Genomic DNA, 24,786 nt, shown 5'->3' with positions numbered 1-24,786 from the left:
ATGAAGTATATTGACGGTTTGATCAGGGAAAAGAAGGAAGTGGATGTTAAGAATAGGAAATTGTTATTAAACAAGTCATGAGGTTTATAGGGACATAGGAGAAAACTTACAAAAGAAACCAGGAGTTGAAAAGGGACCATGGAGTGACTTGGCAAGTAGAATTAATGAGAATCCTGAAACCTCCTAAATACATGAGGTAACTATGGAAGGAATAGATGTCCTCAGGAATCAGATGGGTAATTAAAGCAGTTTCAAGTTCCTGGACATCAACATCTCAGAGGATCTATCTTGGGCTCAACAGATTGAAGCAATCACAAAGAAGGCATGCCAGTGGCTCTACTTCATTAGGAGTTTGAGGAAATTTTGTATGCCACCAAAGACTCTTGCAAATTTCTACAGATGTACAGTTGCATCACTGCCTGGTATGGAGGCTCCAATGTGCAGGATCGAAAGAGGTTGCAGAAGGTTGTAGACTCAGCCAGCTCCATCACAGGCACAACCCACCCCGTCTCAAAAAGGCGGCATCCATCATTAAGGACCCTCACCACCCGGGACATGCCCTCTTCATGTTACTACCATCAGGGAGAAGGTACAGGAGCCTGAAGACTCACACTCAATGTTTCAGGAACAGCTTCTTCCCTTCCGTCAACAGATTTCTGAACAGTCCATGAACCCATGAACACTACCTTGTTATTCCTCCTTTGCACTATTTGTTTTTGCAACAAATTTCACGACATATGTCAGTGATAATAAACCTGGTTCTGATTCTGATTCCGGACTCAGGGGATAATAAGCGAGATCTTACATGACTATTTCTCATTGGTATTTACTGGGGAGAAGAAAGTGGAGGCTGGAAAGTTAAGGGAGGGTTACAATGAAATTCTGGAGCATATCTGTATCAAGGAGGAGGAAGTGCAGGAAATATTGGAGCACATTAGGGTGAATAAATCCCCAGGGCCATATAAGATCTATCCCAGGATAGTAAAGGAAGCAAGGGAGGAGATTTCTGGAGCAATTTTTGCATCTTCGTCAGCTATGGGTAAGGAACCAGACAACTGGGGGATAGTAAACCCTGTTCCCTTGTTCAATACGGAACGAGCTGCCAGAGGAAGCTGTAGAGGCAGGTACAATTACAACATTTAAAAGACATTTGGACAGGTACATGGATAGGAAAGGTTTAGAGGGATATTGGTCAAACGCAGCTCAAGTAGACATCTTGGTCGGCATGGACGAGCTGGGCCAAAGGCCCTGTTTCTATGATGTGTAACTCTATGAAACAGCTCAGCTAGGGATCCCACTGTCAGTATTGCGTCTCTTTAAATAAAAATAAGTACCAGCCTAGTGCATTGTGACCCTGGTTCTGCTGAGGTTGTTCTTCAAAAGTCCTAGTTTGGAACTAACTCACACAGACCACTTGGTCCACATGGACGAGTTGAGCCAGTGTTGTATTACTCTATGAACTGTTTCCCCAACAGGATAGTGGGAGCACCTTCACCACAAAGATAGCAGCTCATCAGCACCTTCTCACCAAGGGCAATACAGGTGAGAAACAAATGGTAGACTTGCCTGCAAACCTCTCATCCTGCTTACAAATAACAATAATGTGCAGGCATTAAGTAGAATGCTGATAAGTGCTGCAATCAAGTGTAAAGTCTAAAATTAATCTTATTAAAATAAGGCTTGAGTGTTTCGTTGTCTGGCTCCACACTGGAAACATACAGAGGGTTTTCTATTTGACTCACATGCACCTGCTGGGTTCCTAACCTGGTTTAAGATCTAGCTTTAGGTTCCATAGTTCAGCTTTAAATGGGGAGTTAATATAAAAGTAACTTAAGTTTTCTTTAGACCTTGAAAAAGGTCTAATTAAATAAAATCTTTGTTGGAATCATAATTGCCTGAAAATTCATCCCTGGAGATGTTTCCGCTTGTTGCAGAATCTTGAACAAAGGGACATAACAAACTGACGCACATGGGAATTTCTTGTAACATATGGTGAATCTCTGGAATTCTCAACCCCAGAGTGTTGATTGGAACACTGGAGGTATTCAGAAAAGGAGGTAGGTAAACTTTTGAAAGATTGGGGAATTGTAGGCTGTGGGGAGCTGCACAGAAGAAGAGTTGAGGCCTGGGGCAGAACAATCATGAACATATTGAATAGAGGGGCAGGTGTGTGGGGCCAAGTGGCCTATTCCTACTCCTATTTGTGTGTGTGTGTGTGCGTGTGTGTGTTTATGTGTCTGTGTGTGTATGTGTTTGTGTGTATCTATGTGCATGTTTCTGTGTGTTTGTATGAGTGTGTGCTTGTGTATGTTTGTGTGTGTGTTGTGTGTGTTTGTGTGTGTATATGTGTGTGTATGTGTGTTTGTGTGTGTGTGTGTGTGTATAGGTGTGTGTTCATTTATTTCTGTGTGTGTGTTGCTGTGTGTGTGTCTGGCTGGATGTGTAGGTGTATGTTCATTTGTTTCTGTGTGTCTGTCTGTGTAGGGTGTGTGTGTGTAGTTCATTTGTTTCTCTGTGTGTGTGTGTGTGTGTGTGTGTGTGTGTCTCTGTCTGTCTGTCTGTGTCGGGTTGTGTGTGCATGTCTGCATGTGTATGTGCATGTGTGTCTGTCTATACAGGTGTGCGTGTGTGCATGCATGCATGTGCATTGTGACCTACTTCTGAAATTGAAATCAATGGAATAACTTTCGGAAGCAGATTAAAGCATTTTGATGCCACATTGTCACGCTTTTAGTGATATTCAGCAGGAATGACTTTCTGGACTGTCGGTTTTCTCTTGCTTGTTTTGATTTAAATATTTAACATTGAATAAAGTTGTCCAGTGGTTTACAGTTTGCAGTAAGAGCTTCGTGGAAGGTTTATCCTTTTTCTCTTTTGAAGTTGAGGACTTATGTAAAGGCATATGTTCCACTTCATGTGCAAAATCACATTGACAAGGGTTGAGGTGCAGATAGAGAAAAAGCCATTCCCTCTGGTGTGTCAGTCAGAGGTCATAGATTTAATATCATTAGGAGCAGGTCTGGTGTCGATGTGAGGGGAATTATATTCAAGGATATGGACACACAATGAAGAAATGCTGGAAGCTGATTTGGAAAATAATTTTAAAGAGGGGCTTGACAGGTCTTCGAGGATGAGGAATTTACAGGATAGCAAAGGCAGGAATGTGGGACTAAGCACAGCAATCCTTTCAAAGGCAAGAAATACAAGACTGGTACAGGTCATAGCACAGTTCAGCCCTGGTAGACACTCCACATAAACAACACATGGCCCTATAAACACACCATATCCTTTGTAAATACAGCACAACCTCTCTGAAATAATGCATCCCTGTAAACACAGCACAGCCTGAATAAATTGAACAGAAAAGCTCCTGCAATCACAACATAGTGTCTGCAAATACAGGAAACTCTTTAATTACAGCCCCAATAAAGAGGGCATATCGTAATAACTGCAGCAACCCCTGCAAATACAGCACAGCCTGTGAATACATAGAACAAGATAGTTCCTGTAATCACAGCGTACTCCCTGAAAATTCAGGAAACTCCCATTAATTACAGCACAGCCTCCATAAATGGAGCATGGCCTCATAAATACAGTGCACCATTGCAATTGCAGCACAGCCTATGAATAAATGGAACAACACCACCACTGATATCACAACACACTCTAAGTACAGGGAAGTCCCTTTAATTACAGTACAGCCCCAGTAAATAGAGCACACCTGCTCAAATACAGTACATGTAAAACATGTATTACAACTGAACCATCAAGCTAATTTCAACATTGCAAAATTAAACTGTAAAATAAGATAGGACAAGAACAACTGAGCACTGAAGCCATTCATTATGCAGATGATCCTATAATCGAGAGATTTGTAAATCTGCAGAATCAGTCAAGGAGGTTTCTGAGACAGGGGGACTCCCCTGGGATTTCTGCCTATCGACTAATCTTTATTCATAAACTTCGAGAACGTATTTCACTGCACTCAAACTAAAGAGGCCAAGCAGAACAATTTAATCAGTATTTTTGTCCTAGTTTATTCACCTAAGGTCTATTCTGATGAATGCTTCTATTCAAACATCGTTAACCTTCCTACCCTTTGTGATATTAGCTAATCTGCCATGTACTGTCAAAATTTCCTTTTCGATTTCCAAATTTTAAAAATTGCTGGCTTTTTAAAAATTTTCTTGTCTCAGCTTGGAAACCTAATAATTGCATTGGTGTGGCAATGGGTTGCATTTTCCTGCTCTAACTCACAATCCTGTGGTTCCTCCCTTCTGGACATACCTTTGCCACATGCAGAGGGCCAGATAAGTTGTAACTCCACACCTGAGAACTGGAGCAGGCTCCAAGCAACAAGTAGACCTCAGGTGTCATACCCCAAGGTCCCCACCTCCAGCTGTCAAAGGCATTTTAAAAAATTTCTGAATGTATCTGATAGAGATATGTATCAATGAAGGTAATTAAAATAAAAATATTAAAGTAGTTTTAAAAATGTAGTTAAAACGTCTTTGAAACGTACAATATTCTTAAGGGGCTTGACAGGGTAGTTGTGGAGTTGATGTTTCCCCTGGGTGAGCTGTCTAGAATCAGAGTCTCAAAATAAGGGGTTGGCCATTCAGGACAGAAATGAAAATGTTTACCCAGAGGAATTCTCTACCCAAGAAAGCTATGGAGATTCGCAGTATATACAAGACAGAGATTGATATATACATTAACACAAAATAAAATAAAAGCAGCATCTTACACTTCCTACATGGTTAGCACCTCCATTCAAATAACTGGGATGACCATTCATTACACCAGCCTTCCTTGGTGCTAAGCTGAGGGGACATGTGCGAAGTGCATTTGTACCCTCTCCTTAGTCCATCAGTGCTCTTGTCTTTGGGCTCAATGGTGAGTCCAGTGATGGAGTGGGCAGCCAGTTGTGCTGGCATTTGACTTCTGGCTCATTTCCAGTTTCTACCTTTCCCCACCTAGGCACTCATAGCCACACCTGGGTCTAAGATGTGCTGAGGTCCGAATGGCTGATGGTTGTTAGGATTTGGTTGGAATCACCAGCTGTCAGTCAGTGTGGTTTGGGTCAATAACAATCAAGAAGCACGAAATGATGAATAAAAATATATGATGGATTAACATAATTATGTCAGAAAAATGAAAGTAAAATTCCAATTGAACTTCTCACCAATGAAAATTAGTCACTAAAAATATATCATAATAATGACAAAATGATACTTGATAACCTAGAGGATGGCATGGTGGCACTACAAGGAGGGCTGCTGCTTCAAAGCTGCATTAACCCAGGTTCAATCCTGACCGCAGTTGCTGTCTGTGTGGAGTTTGCATGTTCCTCCTGTGAGTGTACATGTTTCCTCCCATATCACTAAGTGATTGGCAGGTTAATTGGTGACTGTAAACTACCCATAGTGTCGATGGGTGTCAGGAGAATCGATGAGGGGTTGGGGGAGTTGATGGTCATGTGAGGGAGAATGGGTTACATGGATTGGATTTATAGGAAAGCTTTGAGATTTGACATGAAGTCATAGTCATATAGCACGGAAACAGGCCCTTCAGCCCAACTGGTCCATGCTGACCAAGCTAGTCACATTTGTCTTCATTTGGCTCATATCCCTCTAGACCTTTCCTATCCATGTACCTATCCAAGTACCTTTTCAATGTTGGTAATCTACCTGCCTCAACCATTTCCTCTGGCAGATCATTCCATATACTGACCAACCACTGGGTGAAAGAGTTGCCTCTCAGGTTCCTATTAAATCTCTTCCCTCTCACCTTAAACCTATGCCCTCTAGTTCTTGATTCCCCAACCCTGGGAAAAAGACTGTGCGCATTCACCCTATCTATGCCCCTCATAATTTTAAACACCTCTATAAGATCACCCCTCATTCTCCTACACTCCATTGAAAACAGTCCCAACCTGTTCGACATCTCTCTATAACTCAGTCCCTCGAGTCCTGGCAACATCCTCGTAAATCTCCTCTGCACTCTTTCCAGATGATATGAAGGGTCAAATGCCCTCCATCTATGCCATGAGGAAATATAAAAATATGAGGAGAGCAATTATTAAAGCTCTAGAAACTTTCATTATCACAGGACAACCCAAGGTGCTTCTCATCCATTGATTGGCTTGTGATGTGCAGACACTAAGTTAAAATGTAGAACATAAAACAGTACAGCACAGGATCAGGACTTTTGGCCCACAATATCTGTGCCAAACACAATGCCAAATTAAACTAAATCCCTTCTGCCTGCACATGATCCATATCCCTCCATTCCCGGCATATTCATGTGGCTAATAGCCTCTTAAACGTCACTATCATATCTGCTTCCACCACTACCTCTGGCAGCCTATTACAGGGACCTAGCACTTGTCCTGCACACCTCCTTTAAACTTTCCCCCTCTCACCTTAAACTTAAGTCCTCTACTTTTACTCCTTTTCCTGGGAAAAAGACTGTGGCCATCTACCCAATCTATGCCCCTCATAATTTTATAAACCTCTATAAGGTCACCCCTCAGTCTCCTAAGTGTAGACTGCTCTCTCATCAGGGTGTGAAAGACCATTGTAAGTGGGAAGTTGTGTAAAGCGCTTAACATTTAAGAAGTTATGTGAGTAGTTTCCTATATAGTGTGTGCGTTTGAGGGTCAGAACTTATATAAAGGAAATAATCCAGAGCTGGTCTCATACCCCAGTCTTCTCCCAGTGAAGAGAAAATGTGAGAGATATCTCTTGCTGTGATCACCTTTACTGTGAAGGGCTTGTTGAAAAGTGTAAACATGTTTGACATTTTAATCCTACTTAACATTGACTCTTTAGGTTTTGTAATTGTACCTAAGTAGAGCATCTTAGCGAGGGAATGCTGGAGATATTCAGCAGGTCAAGTAGCATCTGTGGAGCAAGAAACAGTATCAACACTTGGAGGTTGGCAGGCAAAGCAAGGCAAGCTCTGTGTGTGTGTGTGTGTGTGTGTGTGTGTGTGTGTGTGTGTGTGTGTGTGTGTGTGTGTGTGTGTGTGTGTGTCTGTGTGTGTGTCTGTGTATATGTGCATGCTTGTGTGTGTTCTTGTGTGTGCTGTGTGTGAATGCCTATGGTTGTGTATGTGTGCGTTTGCACGTGTGTGTGAGAGAGAGACACAGAGAGAGAGAGAGACAGAGACAGAGACAGAGACAGAGCAAGCACGCAGAAAGACAAAGTCGGGTGAGGTCAGGAAACAATTATGAACACGGACTCAGACACAGGGTCTGGACAACCTGCAGTTAAACTGGGCCCAGGCCTGGCTACTATTTTATACATGAACACATCACTCATTGGCGAGGGAAACAAAGCTAACAGTTCCGGTCAATGACCTTTCTTCACAACTGGGCAAAGTCAGAGATGGAAACACTTTCAAGTCACAGAGCAAGGAAGGGCGGAGGGCTTGCAGAGAGAACAAAAAGGAATGTCAGTGATACGGTGGAGACAGAGAGACTAAGTGTCACAAGTGGTGGTGAAAGTGAGCATTGAATAATAGAAGGTATTTCTGAAGGAGGCGGAAAAAGGGGGAGGGGCAGAGAGAGATAAAAACTGAATGCTGGAAATATGAAACGCAAATCTGGAATTGCTGGTTATCTGAAATGGTTGAATTCAATATTGAGTCCTGAAAGGTACAATGTGCCCAGTACAAACTTGTGTGGGCTTGTGTAGGAATCAAAAGATGGTCAGAGTAGGGACAGAAAGGAGAATTTCAGCTCAATTACCAATTATCGGAACGGAGAAAAGTTCGAGGTAACGTAGATGCCATGGAAGTATGGGAGGAGAGAAGAAGAAACTGATAAACAATGCAAAAGAGAATCCGGTGCTAAATAAGGGGACTACACTCAAATTTCATTCTTCATCCTCAGTGAGATCTCCCATGGGCTCAAAGACAGACCAAGGAGGTCATGGTCACAGATAGCCTGAGCTCCCTAGCCTCTGGATCATTTCAGGCTATGTCAGATGACAAAGGTAGGTAGTGTCGCAGAGGCAGGGAGTCTGCAGAAGGACTTGGCTAGGTTGGGAGAGTGGGCAAAGAAGTGGCAGATGGAATACAGCATTGGGAAATATGGGGTTATGCACTTTTAGTAGGAAGAATAGACTATTTACTAAATAGGAAGAGAATTCAGAAATCGTTGGTGCAAAGGGACTTGGGAGTCCTAGTTCAGGATTCCCTTAAGGTTAACCTGCAGGTTGAGTCAGTAGTAAAGAAGACAAATGCAATGTTAGCGTTCATTTTAAGAGGACTAGAAGATAAAAGCAAAGATAGACTGCTGAGGCTTTATAAGGCATTGGTCAGACCGCATTTGGAAGATTGTGAGCAATTTGGGCCACATATCTAAGGAAAGATGTGCTGACCCTGGAGAGGGTCCAGAGGAGGTTCACAAGAATGATCCCAGGAATGAAAGGCTTAACTTATGAGAAGCATTTGGTGTCTCTGGGCCAGTACTCGATGGAGTTCATAAGGATGAAGGGGGATCTCATTGAAACCTACTGGATACTGAAAGGCCTGGATAGAGTGGACATGGAGAGGATGTTTCCATCAGTAGGAGAGTCTAGGATCTGAGGGCACATCCTCAGAATAAAGGGACGTCCCTTTAAAACTGAGGAGGAATTTCTTCAGCCAGAGGGTGGTAAATCTGTGGAATTCGTTGTTAGGGGAGGTTGTGGAGGCCAAGTCATTGGGTGTATTTAAGGCAGAGATAGATAGGTTCTTGTTTGGTAAGGGGGTAAAGGGTTATGGGGAGAAAGTGGGAGAATGGGGTTCGGAAAAAAAAAATCAGCCGTGATTGAATGGCAGAGTAGAATCGATGGGCTGAATGACCTAATTCTGTTCCCATACCTATGATATAATTCAATGCTTGCTGCTCATTGCAAAATTAGGGAGGACACCCAAACGTCACAAGGAAAGGAAACCATCAGGGACTGTCTACCTTTCCTTCAGCCCACAGGGAAAGTAGACACAGACATTTGCCTGCATTGCAGGGTTCTCCAAAGCACTGAACTTATGCATTTCACTTTTTTTTAATTGTACAGCTAAGAAAACAATAAATGAGAAAAAGAGATGAGGTATTAAGTAGAAAAATTGTTACACTTTATAGATGGACATTCAAAAGAAAGAACTGTATTTATGTAGTATTCTTCATAACATGTTAATCCATTTTGCAGCCAATTAAGTATTTCAAAAGTAGTCACTTGTCACACAACAGTTCCCACAAAAAGCAATGTGATAAACTTTTATTAACAATGTTGAGTGAGGGGTAACTATTAGTCAGGTCAAGAGGGATAACTTTTCCTATCTGCTTCTAAATGGCACCATGAGAACTTTTATATCCACCTGGAAGAGCAGGCAGCACTTTGGTTTAACACCTCATCCAAAAGGAAGCATCTTCAACAATGCAGCACTCCCTCAGTAGCAACACACACAAAGTGCTGGAGGAACTCAGCAGGTCAGGCACCATCTATGGAGGGAAACAAACAGTCGACGTGTTGGGTCGAGACCCTTCAGTCAGTCCTGATGAAGGGTTTTGACCTGAAATTTAAACTGCTTATTTCCCTCCATATCCTATCTGGATGTATCACGGCTTGGTACGGCAACTGCTCTGCCCAGGACCGCAAGAAACTGCAGAAAGTTGTGGACACAGCCCAGCACATCATGGACACCAGCTTCCCCTCCTTGGACTCTGTCTTTACTTCTTGCTGTCTTGGTGAAGCAGCCAGCATAATCAAAGACCCCACCCACCTGGGTCATCCTCTCTTCTCTCCTCTTCCATCAGGCAGAAGATACAGGAGCCTGAGGGCACGTACCACCAGGCTTAAGGACAGCTTCTACCCCAGTGTGATAAGACTATTGAACAGTTCCCTTATACAATGAGATGGACTATGACCTCACGATCTACCTTGTTGTGACCGTGCACCTTATTGCACTGCACTTTCTCTGTAGCTGTGACACTTTACTCTGTACTGTTATTGTTCTTACCTGTACTACCTCAATGCACTCTGTACTAACTCAATGTAACTGCACTGTGTAATGAATTGACCTGTATGATCAGTTTGTAAGACAAATTTTTCACTGTACCTCGGTACAAGTGACAATAATAAACCAATATCAATACCAATACCAAGTAGATGCTGCTTGACCTGCTGAGGTCCTCCAGCATTTTGTATGTATTACTCCAGATTCCAGCACCTGCGGAATCTCTTGTGATTCAATCAGAATTGCACCTTGTGCTCCAGTCAAGTTGGATCTGCCTCAGAGAGGAGACTTACCAACCAAGCCATAGCTGACACTTTAAAAGTGTCAATTCCACCGAATTAATTAGAGAAAAATTAATTTGATAGAAGTAAACAAACAAAGCATTTTAATCAGTTCTCGTCGCCTTTGCTATTCCTTGTTGCAATGACATCAAGAATTGATCAGGTTATATTGTAATCATTACTTTTAAGTATATCACAGAAACAAATCCTTTTTAATTTTGAGGAGATTTAATCTTGTAAGATTAATATTAATTTGGGTACCAGGCTGTGTGAAATAAATAAGATAGCTTATCCAGAGAGACTGAATGAAATTTAAGAGTTAACACTATTTTCTTCCCATTAAATGAAAAGACCAACCCATGGGTCATAATATTTTGTATTCTGTAATAATAATACTTCATTATAAAATTAAGGGTTGGTTGGAAGTAAGTTTAAAGATCAAACTGTGGGTCCACTATTGTTTATTACCTCAGTAGGAACCATAGGATGACTTGGCAATTTGTAAGTGAAGATATATTTTCTACATAAAATCAAAAGATGTCCTTTCTCCAGAGAAAAAAAATCATGCCCAAGGAAAAAACAGGAGTACACAATTGATAAAACAATTACAATAATGTCCCTGTAGATTTCATTCTTACATTAGCAGCCATTAGTAGTGTTGTGGCAACCATGCCTCAGCACACACTCACGTCTGAGTCAGAAGGCTTCAAGTCCAAGCTCAAAGAGTCTTGATCGTTGATACTCTAACACAGTACTTGGCAGTTGCTGCATTGTTAGAGGCACCAGCATTTGGGAAGCTATTCACCAAAGGCCTTATCCAAGGCTCTAAGAATGTAAATGGTTCCATGGTACCATATTAAAAAAGAGCAGGGGCGTTACTGTGTGTTTGCTACAATATCATAAAACAATTTGTCTTACATGCTGTTTTTGAGAGCATTCTGTGCACAAATTGGCTTCCACTTTTCCCACACTGCGATATTTGCACTAATTCAGTCACAGCTAGACTATTGTGTACAGTTCTGGTCATCACTTATAGGGGTGTTATTGCACTAGAGAAGATGTCAGGGCTGCAGACATAGTTAAAAGGGGATGTTGCTCCAGCTGGGTTTTTTTTATAAAGAATAATGAGAGAAGATTCAACTGAGGAATATAAAATTATGAAAGGTCTAATCAGGGTGAACAAAGAGGAGCAATTTTCCTTAGCAGTATGGACATAAATTGTCAATTGGTGGAAGGATTCGAAGGGCAGCACAGTGGCACAGCCAGTAAAGCTTCTGCTTCACAGCTCCAGAGACCCGGGTTCGATCCTGACCTCTGGTGCTGTCTATGTGGAGTTTGTACATTCTCCAGCTGACCATGTTGCTTTCCTTCGGGTGCTCCGGTTTCCTCCCACATCCCAAAGACATGCGGGCAGGTTAATTGGCCATTATAAATTGCCCCGAGTGTGCAGAATCTGGGGGTGGGGGGAGAGGAGTTGATGGGAATGAGGGAAAAAAATAAAATGGAATTAGTGTAGGAAAGGCATTAATGGGTGCGTGATGGTCAGCAAGGGGCCTATTTCGTGCTGTATGACTGCGACTATGGTCCCCTGAGACAATTTATTTTTCTCTTAATGAATGTTTAAAGTCTGGAGTTAACAACTTGAAATTATGGTGGATGCCAAAGCTCTCACCACATCTAAAATCTACCAGGAAAGAGCCATGAATTGCAGACTATGGGCTGAGAACAGGGAGGAGGGATTAATCTAAGGCCCATTTTTGACCAGCATCGAGACAATGAAAATATTGGCTTCCTTCTGCATCATAAACATCTAAGATTCAGTGACTGAAATTATTCACTGACTGTAAAGCACCTTGGGTTGTCCTGAGGGTGTGAAAGGTACTTCTCATCAGCTTTCACATTAAGAATTCGCATTAATTATGCAGGAGATAAAGTCAACTCATTAGTAGCAAGTAAAATATTAATTGTCTCTTAGTTGGACTTCTGTAAACAAGAATTTGCACAACAAGTCCATCCAATCCTCTGGGTGTAAATTAGAAGATTTTAGATAGGAATGCTTAACAAGTGCAGCAGAAGTACAGGAGATAGGACGGGTCTATTTGTTTTTTCTGTTCCCATTGTGCGATAGTTAAAAAGGCAATTAATTCACCGCGAAGTGTTCTTCCTGTTAACTTGTACCATAAGTGAGGTGCAGGATGAAAGCAAAGTCCTCCTCAACAGCAAAGCTTCCTTAGATATTTGTAAGTGACTCCCAACAGCTAGCAGGGAACCTGAATTCTAAGATCATATCTTGGGCATTAAGTGACACACAAGAAAAATTTGAGAGGCAGATCAGAATGCATAAGAAATAATTTGTTCATTGCAAGCATGTCTTCTGGTCTTCTGTAAGAGACCTGAATCTCTATACCTCTCCATCACCTCTCTCTCTTTGAACAAAAAATCTAAAAAGACTCTTTCTCTGTTGGAGACTCTGGAATTGAGGGGAAGTAGTCTCAGTGCATGGGGTCAGCCATTTAGATTGGGGAGGGGGTGGAATTTTATTGCACAGTCATTGGAACTTTCTACCCCATGGTGCTGTTTGAATGGGTTTGGCCATTTAAGATGGAGACGAGGAGAATATCTTTTACGCCTAAGGCTGTAAATCTCCAGAGGACTGTGGGTTCTCAGTTTACCGTCTCAATAAAGGAATAACAGGTCAGGTAACCAAGAGAGAACATAACAACGACAAAGAAAAGGCCAGGGTGAGGGGAAAGGGGGAGGGAATGAAACATTTTAAAAAATGTTTTTTTTACTGAAGTTATTGTCGTCCCAGATTTTCAGTCATGATCTTGTTCTGCAAATACAGAATAGTAACAGTGTGGTTAAGTTTTTGGACTTGTAGTGATCTGGAAATATACTTTCAAATCCCACCATAGTAGTTGAACATTTGGAGTTCAGCTAATTAAATAAATTTTGGGATTTGTAAAGGTGACTATGTAACTATTGGACTGCTTTGAAAAAACACTTGGTTAATTAACACTTTCGGAGTTTAGGGAGGAAGTCTTTTCTCCGTCTGGGCCTACCTGCAACTGCAGGCCCACAGCACTATGGATGTCTTTTAACCGACATGTGACAAGGCCAAGCATTCAGGAATGAACTGCCTTAACCAGCAAAGGACACATCTTGTGAATGAATTAAAAAAAAGTAACATCTCTATTAGGTATAAGGAAATATAGCTACTACTTACACAAAGCCCATCAATCTAAATTTCCACATCAACAAAAACATCCATTAGATATGTTATCAATCATGATATGTTATTTGTTCAGTGTCACAAGTTATATTCTAAGGTCTATGTTCTCAGTTGCTTAACTTCCACACATTATAGACTACAAATGGACTAAAATGCCATCATAATGCATCTGTTCCAACCATTTCACAGTTCCAACAAATAATACTTATCTCAGTCAGCACTGTTACTGCTGGGGATTGAAATAAACAAGTGGAAAGAATTCATATTGTTTATAACAGTTGCAATGCCCTCTAAGCAGACACCAGAGGATACTTATCTACCACATTAAAACACAGAGGACAGCAATGAACAGATAAAGTGTGATAAGTATTATGACAGAGAGCAGCATCTTATTGCCAGCCAGTGAAAGTTTATGTGTCCTTCTTAATGTACAAATACACCAATTCCTCTCTGTGTATAAGCAACGTGGATTGGTCTCAATGATAGTGGCTTGTATTTTGCACCTCCTTTAAAATGATGAAATATTGAGATGCTTCTCAGAAGCATTATCAAATAAAGTTAGATACAGACTCCCGTTGGGAGTCATTAGGTCTGATGATCTTCGTCGAATATCATTGGCCCTATTGCTTGGTCAAAGGGGCTGGTTATAAAGAGTGACAAGATATAGGCAGGTAGAGAGATTGATACGAGAGGTTGAAAGAGGGAATCCCAAAACTTAGGTATTGGTATTGGTTTATTATTGTCATTTGTACTGAGGTACAGTGATAAACTTGTCTTGCAAACCGATCGTACAGGTCAATTCATTACACAGTGCAGTTACATTGGGTTAGTACAGGTGCATTGAGGTAGTACAGGTAAAAACAATAACAGTACAGAGTAAAGTGTCACAGCTACAGAGGAAGTGCAGTGCAATAAGGTGCAAGGTCACAACAAGATAGATCGTGAGGTCAGAGTCCACCTCATCGTATAAGGGAACTGTTCGATAGTCTTATCACAGTGGGATAGAAGCTGTCCTTGTCTGGTGGTACATGCCCTCAGTAGCTATAGGCATAGCTGCCAACAATGGAACATTTAAATTCAAGGATTGAATTTAAATGAATTGAATTCAAGAGACAAGAAGATGGAGGTTTCAAATGGCTGTAAGGCTGAAGGAAATTATAGAAATGGAAGGGGGTGGGATCAGGGAGTGTGGAAAGGTTATGAAGAGATTGGAAGGCAAGAATGATAATCTTAAAAATCATCATACTGCTGACTGGGGTGTTGATGTTCACCAATGAGCAGAGATGGCATTGGTGAGACAATGCAAGTTAGATAATGCGATGACCTCATGTTTACAGAAAGCGGACAGAGGAAGACAATCTGGGATTTATTGACTACAGGCAATAAAAGCATAATAAGGTTTCAGCAGCAGACGTGACAAGCCAGTCAGAGTCAGGTGATTTTATAAAAGAGGAAATAGGCAGTTTTAGTGATGGCACAGATATGTGCTTGAATGTTCAACTCAGCTTTAAACATGACAGATATAGACACATTATCAAGTGGGATATTATTACAATTTCTCAGCAAGGGATCCCCATCTTCAGATTTACAAGATTCTTGGAAGCCTTTTATTGGTCAGGTTCAGAGGGCATTGACAGAAGGTCAAATGTTGGCCTGCTTTCCTTCACTGTTGGTGAAACTACATAACACAAGAAAACCCAATGGCAAGAAAACCTAGACATCACACCTTCTAAACTTGATTACTTTTTTTTGAATTAGTGCATTAGCAAATCAAAATATTGGGAATGACAAAGGGACAGACAGTCATAAGTAAAAATCTACTGCACATCACAGTTTCTACAGTGAGAACAAATACAATCTGCGTTGAATGACTCTCTGTGAATGTGTGGTTCCAGACTTAATATTCCTTGTAAGTATTCTAGTGCTGAAAAATGAGGACAATGCTTACCCATGTTAAAATGTTCATAGAAAATTATCATTCTGGAACATACTCAAAACTTAATTAAAAACCGTGGGTCATTTCTACATTGTGAAATAAAGTCTTGAACTGCCTTATAAGTTGGAGTCAAGACTTATTGCTTTTACCCTGTACTACCTCAATGCACTGTGTAATGAATTGATCTGTATGAATGGTATGCAAGACAAGTTTTTCACTGTAGCTCAGTACAAGTGACAATAATAAACCAATACCATTACCAATAAAAAATAAAGCTGTATTTTGTGGGGTTTCTGTGTTTAAATGTAGGAAAGTCATCCCTGATTTATTCATCTGGACTGATCATCATCATGCTGAGCTCCTCCAGCAACTTGTTTGTGGCTCCAGAATGCAGCATCCGCAGTCTCTTGTATCTCCAAAGATAAGGTGGAGTTCTGCACCACTAAGAGAACTCCCCTGATCTTCTTCACAAGGATGCTTTAAGACCTTCATATTCACCTTGGAGAACAGATAACATCTGCTGTTCAAAAGTCACACTTCCAACAGTGCAGCACTCCCTCAATACCAATAAAGTGACAACCTAAATCTTTACATAGGTTTTGCTCCTTAAATTAAACTCAACATTTTACTGAGGTCTTTCCATTCACATGTTCAAAATAAGTGAACTAAAAGTGCTTCTCACTTACATCAATGAAACCACCGTGCTTCCCACATACTACACCCTGCAGTTTGTTAAACATGAAGAGGAGGTGATGCAATGCACCACATTGAATTTGTCTGTGACTCATTAAAACACAGACTAGCTTTACAATCAATGTGATTCAGGTTTAATCAGCTGGGAAAAAGCGTGGTTGAAAAAATGATACACTTTTACACCAAGAGCTGTCACAACACATTCCAACACTATATCCCAAACTGCTTGCACATGTTGACATACAACAGTATGGTTTAAACTTTAAAAAACCACTAACATCATTTGCAATAACTTGTAATCAGATTTAAGTTGTGACAACTCATTACTGGGTTATGTATAAAAAAAGGTAAAATATGAATTAGATAACAGAAACAGATTTTGAAATTTTGCTGAGCATAGTTCCAAATTATGATATCTCACGATTTCAGGTGGAATTATTCCGTTGAAATACTTGTTACTCCTTAACATTACATTATCCACAAACTCTATTACTTTATAGAATCAATTGAGGACGTCCCTTGACTAGATGAGTCTTATGATGATCAAGTATATTTACCTGGATAACACCTGAGTGAAAGACAAAAGTATGTTCTGAACTGTCTTAAAATAAGACTGTTCAAGGTATTTTCTGATTGCATTGGAAGCATTTTGATGAAAAGTGCTTTGTCATTAGTGCAGAGAGGATGGCAAGTATTGGTGCGTCTTAGATACTGTAAGAACCCTTTTCTACCCTGCCATGTGCTGCCATGGATTTGTGCCCTCTTGTCTTCCCAGCCCTCCATTCCTGATATTGTTCACCCTCATTTGCTTGGGTCCACTTATTTCTCCTTCCTTCTAGGGTACAGAGTGTTGCCAAGGCCTTCTCATGATGTGACTGAAACAACTGCAGTTTCCGTGGTTCACAGCCAATAACTGTCCATAGACGTATTGTCCGCAATTTTGGCAGCTCGTTGATTGGTCCATTCCTCATTGTCTTCAGCCGGTCAAGCAACACTATGAAGACAAAGAGATGGTCGACCTTTCCGAATGAAGTTCTGCATCTGGACGAGTTGACCCTGCTTGACACGCCAAGCTCTTTCCAGCAGTTTGTCTTTTGCTCCAGATTCCAGCATCTGCAGTCTGTTATGTCTCCGTGCCATCGTCTAAAGTGCAGTTCAAATGCCTCAGTCTTGACTGCAATGTTAGCAACGTTTTATTCTATTGCATGACCAATCCAACGCACTGCGTCGTGTGTTAAGACATTGCCAATTTATAAATTTGATATGTACCAAACGGTTATGTATTTAAAACATAGGGAAACGAAGACGATTAACAAGTGTGTTAAAGGGTTTACTAAAATAGTAGGTATTAGTTTCACCTGAAAGTATTGAGCTTATGTGTCAATATGCGGCAGAGTTATTTCGGGATTGTACACAATGAGAGCGGTGGCAAAGATGGAATCTCATCTCAGGGTTCAGATGACAGCTATAAATTATTGACACATTGCCATCGCAGTTGATCAGATCATCTGAACACATGGCCAAGGTTGAGGTCTTGTAATTGCTGTTATACATCCATCAAATACTAACGATGGCGAGATTTCCACCTGCAGCGTCGGGTGGTCGCGAACCCCTCTTCCACAGCGGATTGTGGGGAAGAAGCAGGCAAGGTTTGCTTCCGCTGTGTTTACGGGGGGGGGGGGGGGGTAACCAAAGAGAAAAATAGAACCATCCTACAACACGACAAGGGAAGGTGTCGGATTCCCATTGCTAAAGTTCGGTTTTTGGAGAACTTATATTCTACCAAAACAAAACCGTGTTGCTCAGGTTTAATCAGCGATTTCTCCACCCCGCCCCCCCCCCCCCCGCTTCCCCACCCCAATACCAGATTGTTTTGCAACTGTCGCTGTTGAATGGAGGAAGCGTTGGCATCCATCTGTGGAGTGCACCTTTCCGCCCCCCTGTTCTGTAAGGAACTTCCTGTTAATGAGCGCTGGTCTAGTGACTCTGTGGCTGCTAGAACTGCGTTAACTTTCCCTGGGAAGATGCAGGCGCTACCATCACCGGCAGTTTTCAGAACCAAGGATAACAACCACCTCGTCAACAGAACTGTAACGCGCTGTCAACCTTCAATGCTCCGTTCCTCTGACTTCTTCAGTTGTCCTTCACAAGCTCCCTCACCCCTCCACCCCCATTTTAGCTTCGCTTGCGCGTTAGGAGAAGGTGTTATCAGCTGTGAAGGGTTGACTGCTGTATGTTCAAACTCACACAGAGGGTAGCTGCCACATTTCGGGATGGGTAATCGTTCTGGATGGCGATACTCTGAAAAAACCGCTTCTCCGTCTCATCTGCCTCCCCACAGCCTGATTCACCCGAGCTCACCAGCGGAAAATGTAACAATGAAGACTGTAAACATTAAACCATATCTTGCAACGAGACATGGCGTTAGACCTACCTGTGTGGGGTTCGGAAACTGTGAAAGAAAGAGAAGTTTTAAATTTGACTACTGAAACACTTACAAATAATGCGGTGCTAAACTCCAGCGTGCCTAAAAAGTTCGACCACAACATTATCCAAATTAGCCTGTGCACACAGACAAAAAAAAAGATTTGCAGACCCCAGTACAAAACAAAAACATTTTGTTTAAAGATCTGGTAGAAAGAACAAGATGCATATTTCTCCAGGCATTTATCTGACCACAGTGTGTATGGAATTCTCTGCGAGCGTCCGCCTCTATGTTAAATGTTGCCGAGACGCCTAGTTGTGAGTTCCTAGTGAGAGTTACGACAGATTTTGGAAATTAATATTATATTAACGAATGAAACTGCTAAAATTATATTCCTGCGCTTCTAGGCAATGGGTGTTAATATTGAACCACTAACCCGCTTAACTTCAAACTTTATTGGAGTTTGGTGCACTGAGCTGCCGTGCACGCGTGTGGAATTGGGGTTAAAATGGTATTTGGAGGTAAATGTGCAAGAGGGATTTTAAAAGTGATTTTAAGTCGTTGGTGTGAGCAGTGCAGTGAGCAAATAGGGAAGGAATAATTGGTACCTGAAATCGCTGTAGGGATGAACAATCCAAAAACCAGCCGATTTGACGCGCTCCTGCTCCCTCTCCACGGCCTTTTGGCTCCCAAACATTCTCAGGGAAAACTTGTTAACTCCGGGCTGCAGCATCGCTCCGAACTGTCTTTGCATGAAGCCGGTTTGACTGGCCCGCAGATCGTCTTCCAGGAAGATCTGGTCGGTGCCGTCCACTTTGAACAACGCCGACCTCGCCTCTTGCTCGGTTGCCGCCGCCGTCTGCTGCTGCTTCACACCCGGGCGCCCGCTCTGTTCCGAAGCCGACCCGGAGCTCGACCCGTCCTCGCTGCCCGGGTTGGTGCCCTCGCTCGGAGTGGACTCCCCTTCCCCGATCAAGCGCTTGCCCTCGGCTACGTCGTCTTCGTAGAGGTGCCTGCTGGCGACGGAGGAGAGGCTTCCACGGAAACGCCGGCAGTCCCCGTTGGAGCTGGTCTTGCCCAATTTACTGACATCTGTTTCCACCGTCTTGCCTTCCCCTCCCTTGGCGTCTCCTGCCCACCTTGCGCCTCCTCCAGTCGGCGAGGGCAGTGGCTTCATCTTGATGCTCCTTCTGTTGGGATCCCGGTCTCCCTCGCACTCCGTCATGTTGTCTTTGGTCCCTATCTGCTGGGGGAGACTGTAGAGCCTCTTCCGCATGGCACGGGGCAACCTCTCCATCTCCCCTCCGGCCGGAGCACCGAACCTCCCCCTTTCCTCCAGCATCCCGGGCGTGTGTGCGGCCGGCGGCTCACGGGCATCTCCTCCAAGGTATCTGAATTACACGGCACATCTCACCCCCAGCCACCGTGATGCACAAGAGAGCCAACACAAACATCAACCGTCCCCACCACCCCTCCTCCTTTTCCCTTTATGGTTGTAGAAATCTTGCCTCTTTTTAAACTTTTAAGGAAGCCGGGGGGGGGGGGGGGGGAGCCGTCTCTCGTTCTCGATCCACCGGCGGGCCGGCCCCCGAAGAGAAATGATATATCTATTTTCTGTTAAAACATTTAAAGAAAAAAAGAACAGGGAAATAAAATCAAGAGACGTTTACCCTTTTGAGTTACATAGCAGACACAAAGCAGGTCACCAGTAGTCTATGCACGGCTGCGCACCACTGTACCGCAATGGTTAGATGGAGAATGCTTCTTACAATGGAGGAGAACGGTTTGCATCTCTTTTTCTACCGTCGCCCTTACAGAGTAAGGAAACACGATCCATTTGGGTTGCTATAGGAAATACCTTCCCAATGTGTTAACCGGAGAAGGCATCTTTCCATCGGAGCGACGTAATTCCAGGGTGAGTAAAACAGTTCTAAAGCAGCTCAGTGCACAGTCCCCAGGAACGAGAATCATCCTCCAAGGTACACAACTGTTGCTAAGTTGAAGCAAAACTGTGGGCAGTGGAGACATTATTTTTTCATCAAGTGCCTGGGATTCGCTCTTCCTGTCATTGCTTGACTTGCGGCTGTCCAGTAATCCTTTCCCTTCGTTTGACCGTCTGATTTTAAGTACAATTTTTAAGGGAAGGGTGGCAGGACGAGGATCCGAACTGCGGTGTCGCCGCGTTCCATGGCGAACACAAAACGACCTCAATTCAGCAAGTCTGCTCAGTCTTAAATGACATTTCACAGGGGAAAATCGCTCTCTGTTCAGGAGTCTTCCAGCCAATCGTTTCAAAACCCGATATCGCCGGCGGACGGTGGCCATTTTACACACAGTAAGATTCCATGAATCTGGAAAAGCGGAGTTCAATGTAAACCAGTGACCGTGCTGGTAAAGCTCAGCAGGACGGGTGGCATCTACGGAGAGATAACCTTCCAACACAAGACAAACAAGTTCTTTTATGAAACTTTTATTTCTGAATGTTATTCTTGTTATTTAAACCTTTCGTTTCTAATTTTTACTTAGTATTTACAGCTTAGTTTTTTTTAAATTTCGGAATTGCAGCAGCTGCAGTATTTTGCTTTTGTCTCTAGGGAGGTTAATTTGCTTTTGGTTGAGGAATAGTATTTGAGGCTCCTGGTGTGTTGACATGCGCTTGCACCTCCGTTCTGGTGAAGGATCTTCGACCCGAAACGTTAGCTGTTTCTCTTTCTATAGAGGCTGCCCGACCTGCTGAGTGTTTCCGGCATTTTCTGGTTTTATTTCGGATTAACAGCATCTGCAGCTTTAATTTCATACGCTATTTAATATTTATGCAATGAATTCTTGGCAATGAAGCATTCTGCTGCAGTAATGTGCTGGCTTTCCAGGCCAGATTTTACCTTCCAGAGGTGAAAGTCGCAGTATCTCCCAATCCTACTGATTCCCTCCACAGAGTACTACAATTAATGCCAGCAGTCTTTGCTTAGAAGTCAATAGGTGGACTTGTGTCTCAAATGATGGTTTCACTGTCAAATTAAATATTATCAACAACTTTGCCCTAAAGTGTCATGTTTCTTTTAGATTTTAGGGGCAGCTGTTTGCTGTGACAATCATAGCAAATCATTAGCCAACTTAAAACATCATTTCGTTCTTATGCACTGAACACAAAATCAAATTTGAAGATGGGTGACAGTGTAAAGACATACAAAGCAGACAAGCAAGCCAAACGGTCTACGCCAGCACTAATGCTGCCTCCGATGTTCCTGGTCTAAACTAAACTGGTAAATCAAATTGGTAAATTGGTTTGTTATTGTCGCATGTACCGAGGTAAAGTGAAAAACTTGTCTTGCAAACCGATCATACAGATCAGTTCACTACAACAGTGCATTGAGGTAGTACAAGGTTAAAAACAATAACAGAATGCAGAATAAAGTGTTAGACTACAGAGAAAGTGCAGTGCAGGTAGACAATAAGGTGCAAGGTCACAACGAGGTAGATTGTGAGGTCAAGAGTCCATCTTATCGTGCTATCAGCACAATCTTAGAACATAGAACATTACAGCACAGTACAGGGCCTTCGGCCCCCAATGTTGTGTCAACATTTTATCCTGCTCTAATATCTGTCTAACTCTTCTCTCCATTTCTCTAGCATTCATGTGTCTATCTAAGAGTTTTTTAAATGTCCCTAATGTATCTGCCCCCACAACCTGTGCAGGCAGTGCGTTCCACGCACCCACCACTCTCTGTGTAAAAAAACTTACCTCTGACATCCCCCTTCTACCTTCATTCAATCACCTTAAAATTATGCTCCCTCCTGTTAGCCATTTTCACCCTGGGAAAAAGTCTCTGACTGTCCACTCGATCTATGCCTCTTATCATCGTGTACACCTCTGTCAAGTCATCTCTCATCCTCCTTCTCTCCAAAGAGAAAACTCACTCAAACTATCCTCATAAGACATGCTCTCCAATCCCGGCAGCATTCTGGTAAATCTCCTCTGTACCCTCCCTAAAGCTTCCACATCCTTCCTATAATGAGGTGACCAGAACTGAACACAATACTCCAAGTGTGGTCTAACCAGAGTTCTATAGAGCTGCAATATTACCTCGCGGCTTCTGAACTCAATACCCCGACTAATGAAGGCCAACACACCATACGCCTTCTTAACAACACTATCTACCTGCACGGCACCTTGAGGGATCTATGAACGTATATCCCAAGATCCCTCTTTTCCTCCACACTGCTAAGAGTGTCTTCCATTCTTCTATTCTAATCTTCTATTCCCTTGACCTTGAATTTATCCAGCTTTCCCTTTCAATTACTCTTGTGAACCTTGTGTTGGCAAGATGCCAGCACTCTTTCTGGGTAAAGAAGTTTGCTTATGAGTGACTCAGCATGCATCCAGGTGTCAAAGACCCCCTGAGATGGTCAAGATGGGGTATTGAGCAGTAACGGAGACACAAGCGACTGCAGATGCTGGAATCTGGAGCAAGATGCTTGAGGAACTCAGTGGGTCAGGCAGCATCTGTGCAGGGATAGAGGGTCCAGATGAAGGGTCACGACCCAAAATGTTGACTGTCCATTTCCGTCCACAGATGCTGCCTGAAATGCTGAGTTCTTCCAGGATTTTCTTTATTTATTGAGCAGTAACGTCAAATAAGGTGACATCTTGGTAAAGAAGCTTAAGAGTATGCTAAAGATTCCCCCCTGGATGCTGTTAAACATTGGATGCTATGTAAAATACCTGCTGGCGCACATTAAGAAAAAGGCTTTGTGGCAACTCGGTGGCTTGTACTTCTAAAAGTGACCAACTTTTAGGTGGTGTGACATCAATGTAAACACTAAAGGAGTATTCACCATGTTATATCCACTGTACAGTGGACATTTTCATTAGAAGCCTTTTTTGCAACACTTTTTCAAGACTTCACCAATACTCTTCCAATAATTATTCCTAAGATTCTTTAAGGAATTTGGCTAAAAAGGGTAAGGAATATGCAACCCTGCACTACTTATAGTTCTTGAACATGGGTATCGTCATCACCCATCGCTGTGTGGATGATGAATGGAAGGAGGTCATGAAGCTAGACAGAGTAGCACTAGCAACAGGAAAGAGGAAGAGCAGAATAGGAATAGAGATAGATGAGGCCACACAACCCAACCCCAAGCCTGCTGCAGGATTCATCAACATCATAGCTGATCTTATCTTTGGCCCTCATTTTTTCCTAAAAACTCCAAATATTTATCAACCTCAGTCTCCAATATACTTAATGACTCAGCATCCACATGTTTCTGAGGCAGAGAATTTCAGTTCTAGGAGAAGAAATTCCCCCTCTTTTCATTATTATGTGATCAACTCCTTGATAGGAATCTTGAGGGAGAGTCAGCAACTTGTCCCGTGGCCCCTAATTGTAGGCAGCCCTACACGGGGAAACACCCTCTCAGCATCTGTCATCCCTCCACCCTCTTGGCATCTTGTGTATTTCAAAGAGACCCCCTCGTTCTTATTAAACAGAGGGCAAGACCCATTCTGGTCAATTTTTCTTCATAAGGCAAGACTCTCATCCCAGGAATCAACCCTGTGAACATTCTCTGTACCATTTTTTGATGCAAGTAATTTTTCTCCAAAGAGGTACGCAGTGCTCCAGATGTGATCTCACTAAAGACCTGTACAGTTGCAGCTCAAGACTTCTTTACTCTTGTACTCCATCCTCCTTACAAATCAAGATGATGATCTACCCCTGTGGGTACAGGGTCTTCCTCCCTCTCTGGCCCTGTTCCAACCAGACCCCCTATGTTCTGAATGAGAACTGCACTCTCTCCCTCAATCCCTAAGATTCCTGCCAAGTGCCAGCCAGCGCACTCCACGCATTCAATGGAAATGGGTGCAAGGACCTAAATGTTAGCCTGTAGGTGCCTGCTTTCACGCCTCCAGACAGGTACAAACAATGATAATCAGTAACGAGGTGGTCAATCAAAATCATGTAATAAATTTGGACTATCAGTCAGGCATATCTTAGCATACCACTGATTCTGTGACTGTTCTGCCTTGTCGCTTGTAACTTACATGATCCCACGTCTCGTTCACCTGACACATCTGCACTCATTGGCCTAGACTGGCTCCCACTCCAACAATGCCTCATTTTTAAAATTCTCATTCTCCACAACCCAGCTTGAAACATCTTCTGAAACTTTTGGCTTCCCTCTGTTCTGGCCTCTCACACTTCCCCAATGTAAA

At 42.6% G+C, this 24,786-nt stretch overlaps 1 protein-coding gene across 1 annotated transcript in view; it reads right to left on the bottom strand.

Annotated features, from left to right (window-relative positions):
• The window catches only part of hcn4 (hyperpolarization activated cyclic nucleotide-gated potassium channel 4), a 318,234-nt gene extending 298,365 nt beyond the window's left edge, over positions 1–19,869 (bottom strand). The window contains exon 1 of the mRNA XM_052042380.1: positions 19,181–19,869. Within this exon, the coding sequence (XP_051898340.1) occupies positions 19,181–19,869 (689 nt within the window). The remainder of the gene's footprint in view (positions 1–19,180) is intronic.
• Positions 19,870–24,786: the final 4,917 nt, after the last annotated feature.

This window comes from Pristis pectinata, chromosome 32, assembly GCF_009764475.1.
Source record: "Pristis pectinata isolate sPriPec2 chromosome 32, sPriPec2.1.pri, whole genome shotgun sequence".
Lineage (NCBI taxonomy): Eukaryota > Metazoa > Chordata > Chondrichthyes > Rhinopristiformes > Pristidae > Pristis > Pristis pectinata.
Note: the sequence above shows the minus strand (reverse complement) of the source record. Positions and strands in the feature narration are given on the sequence as shown.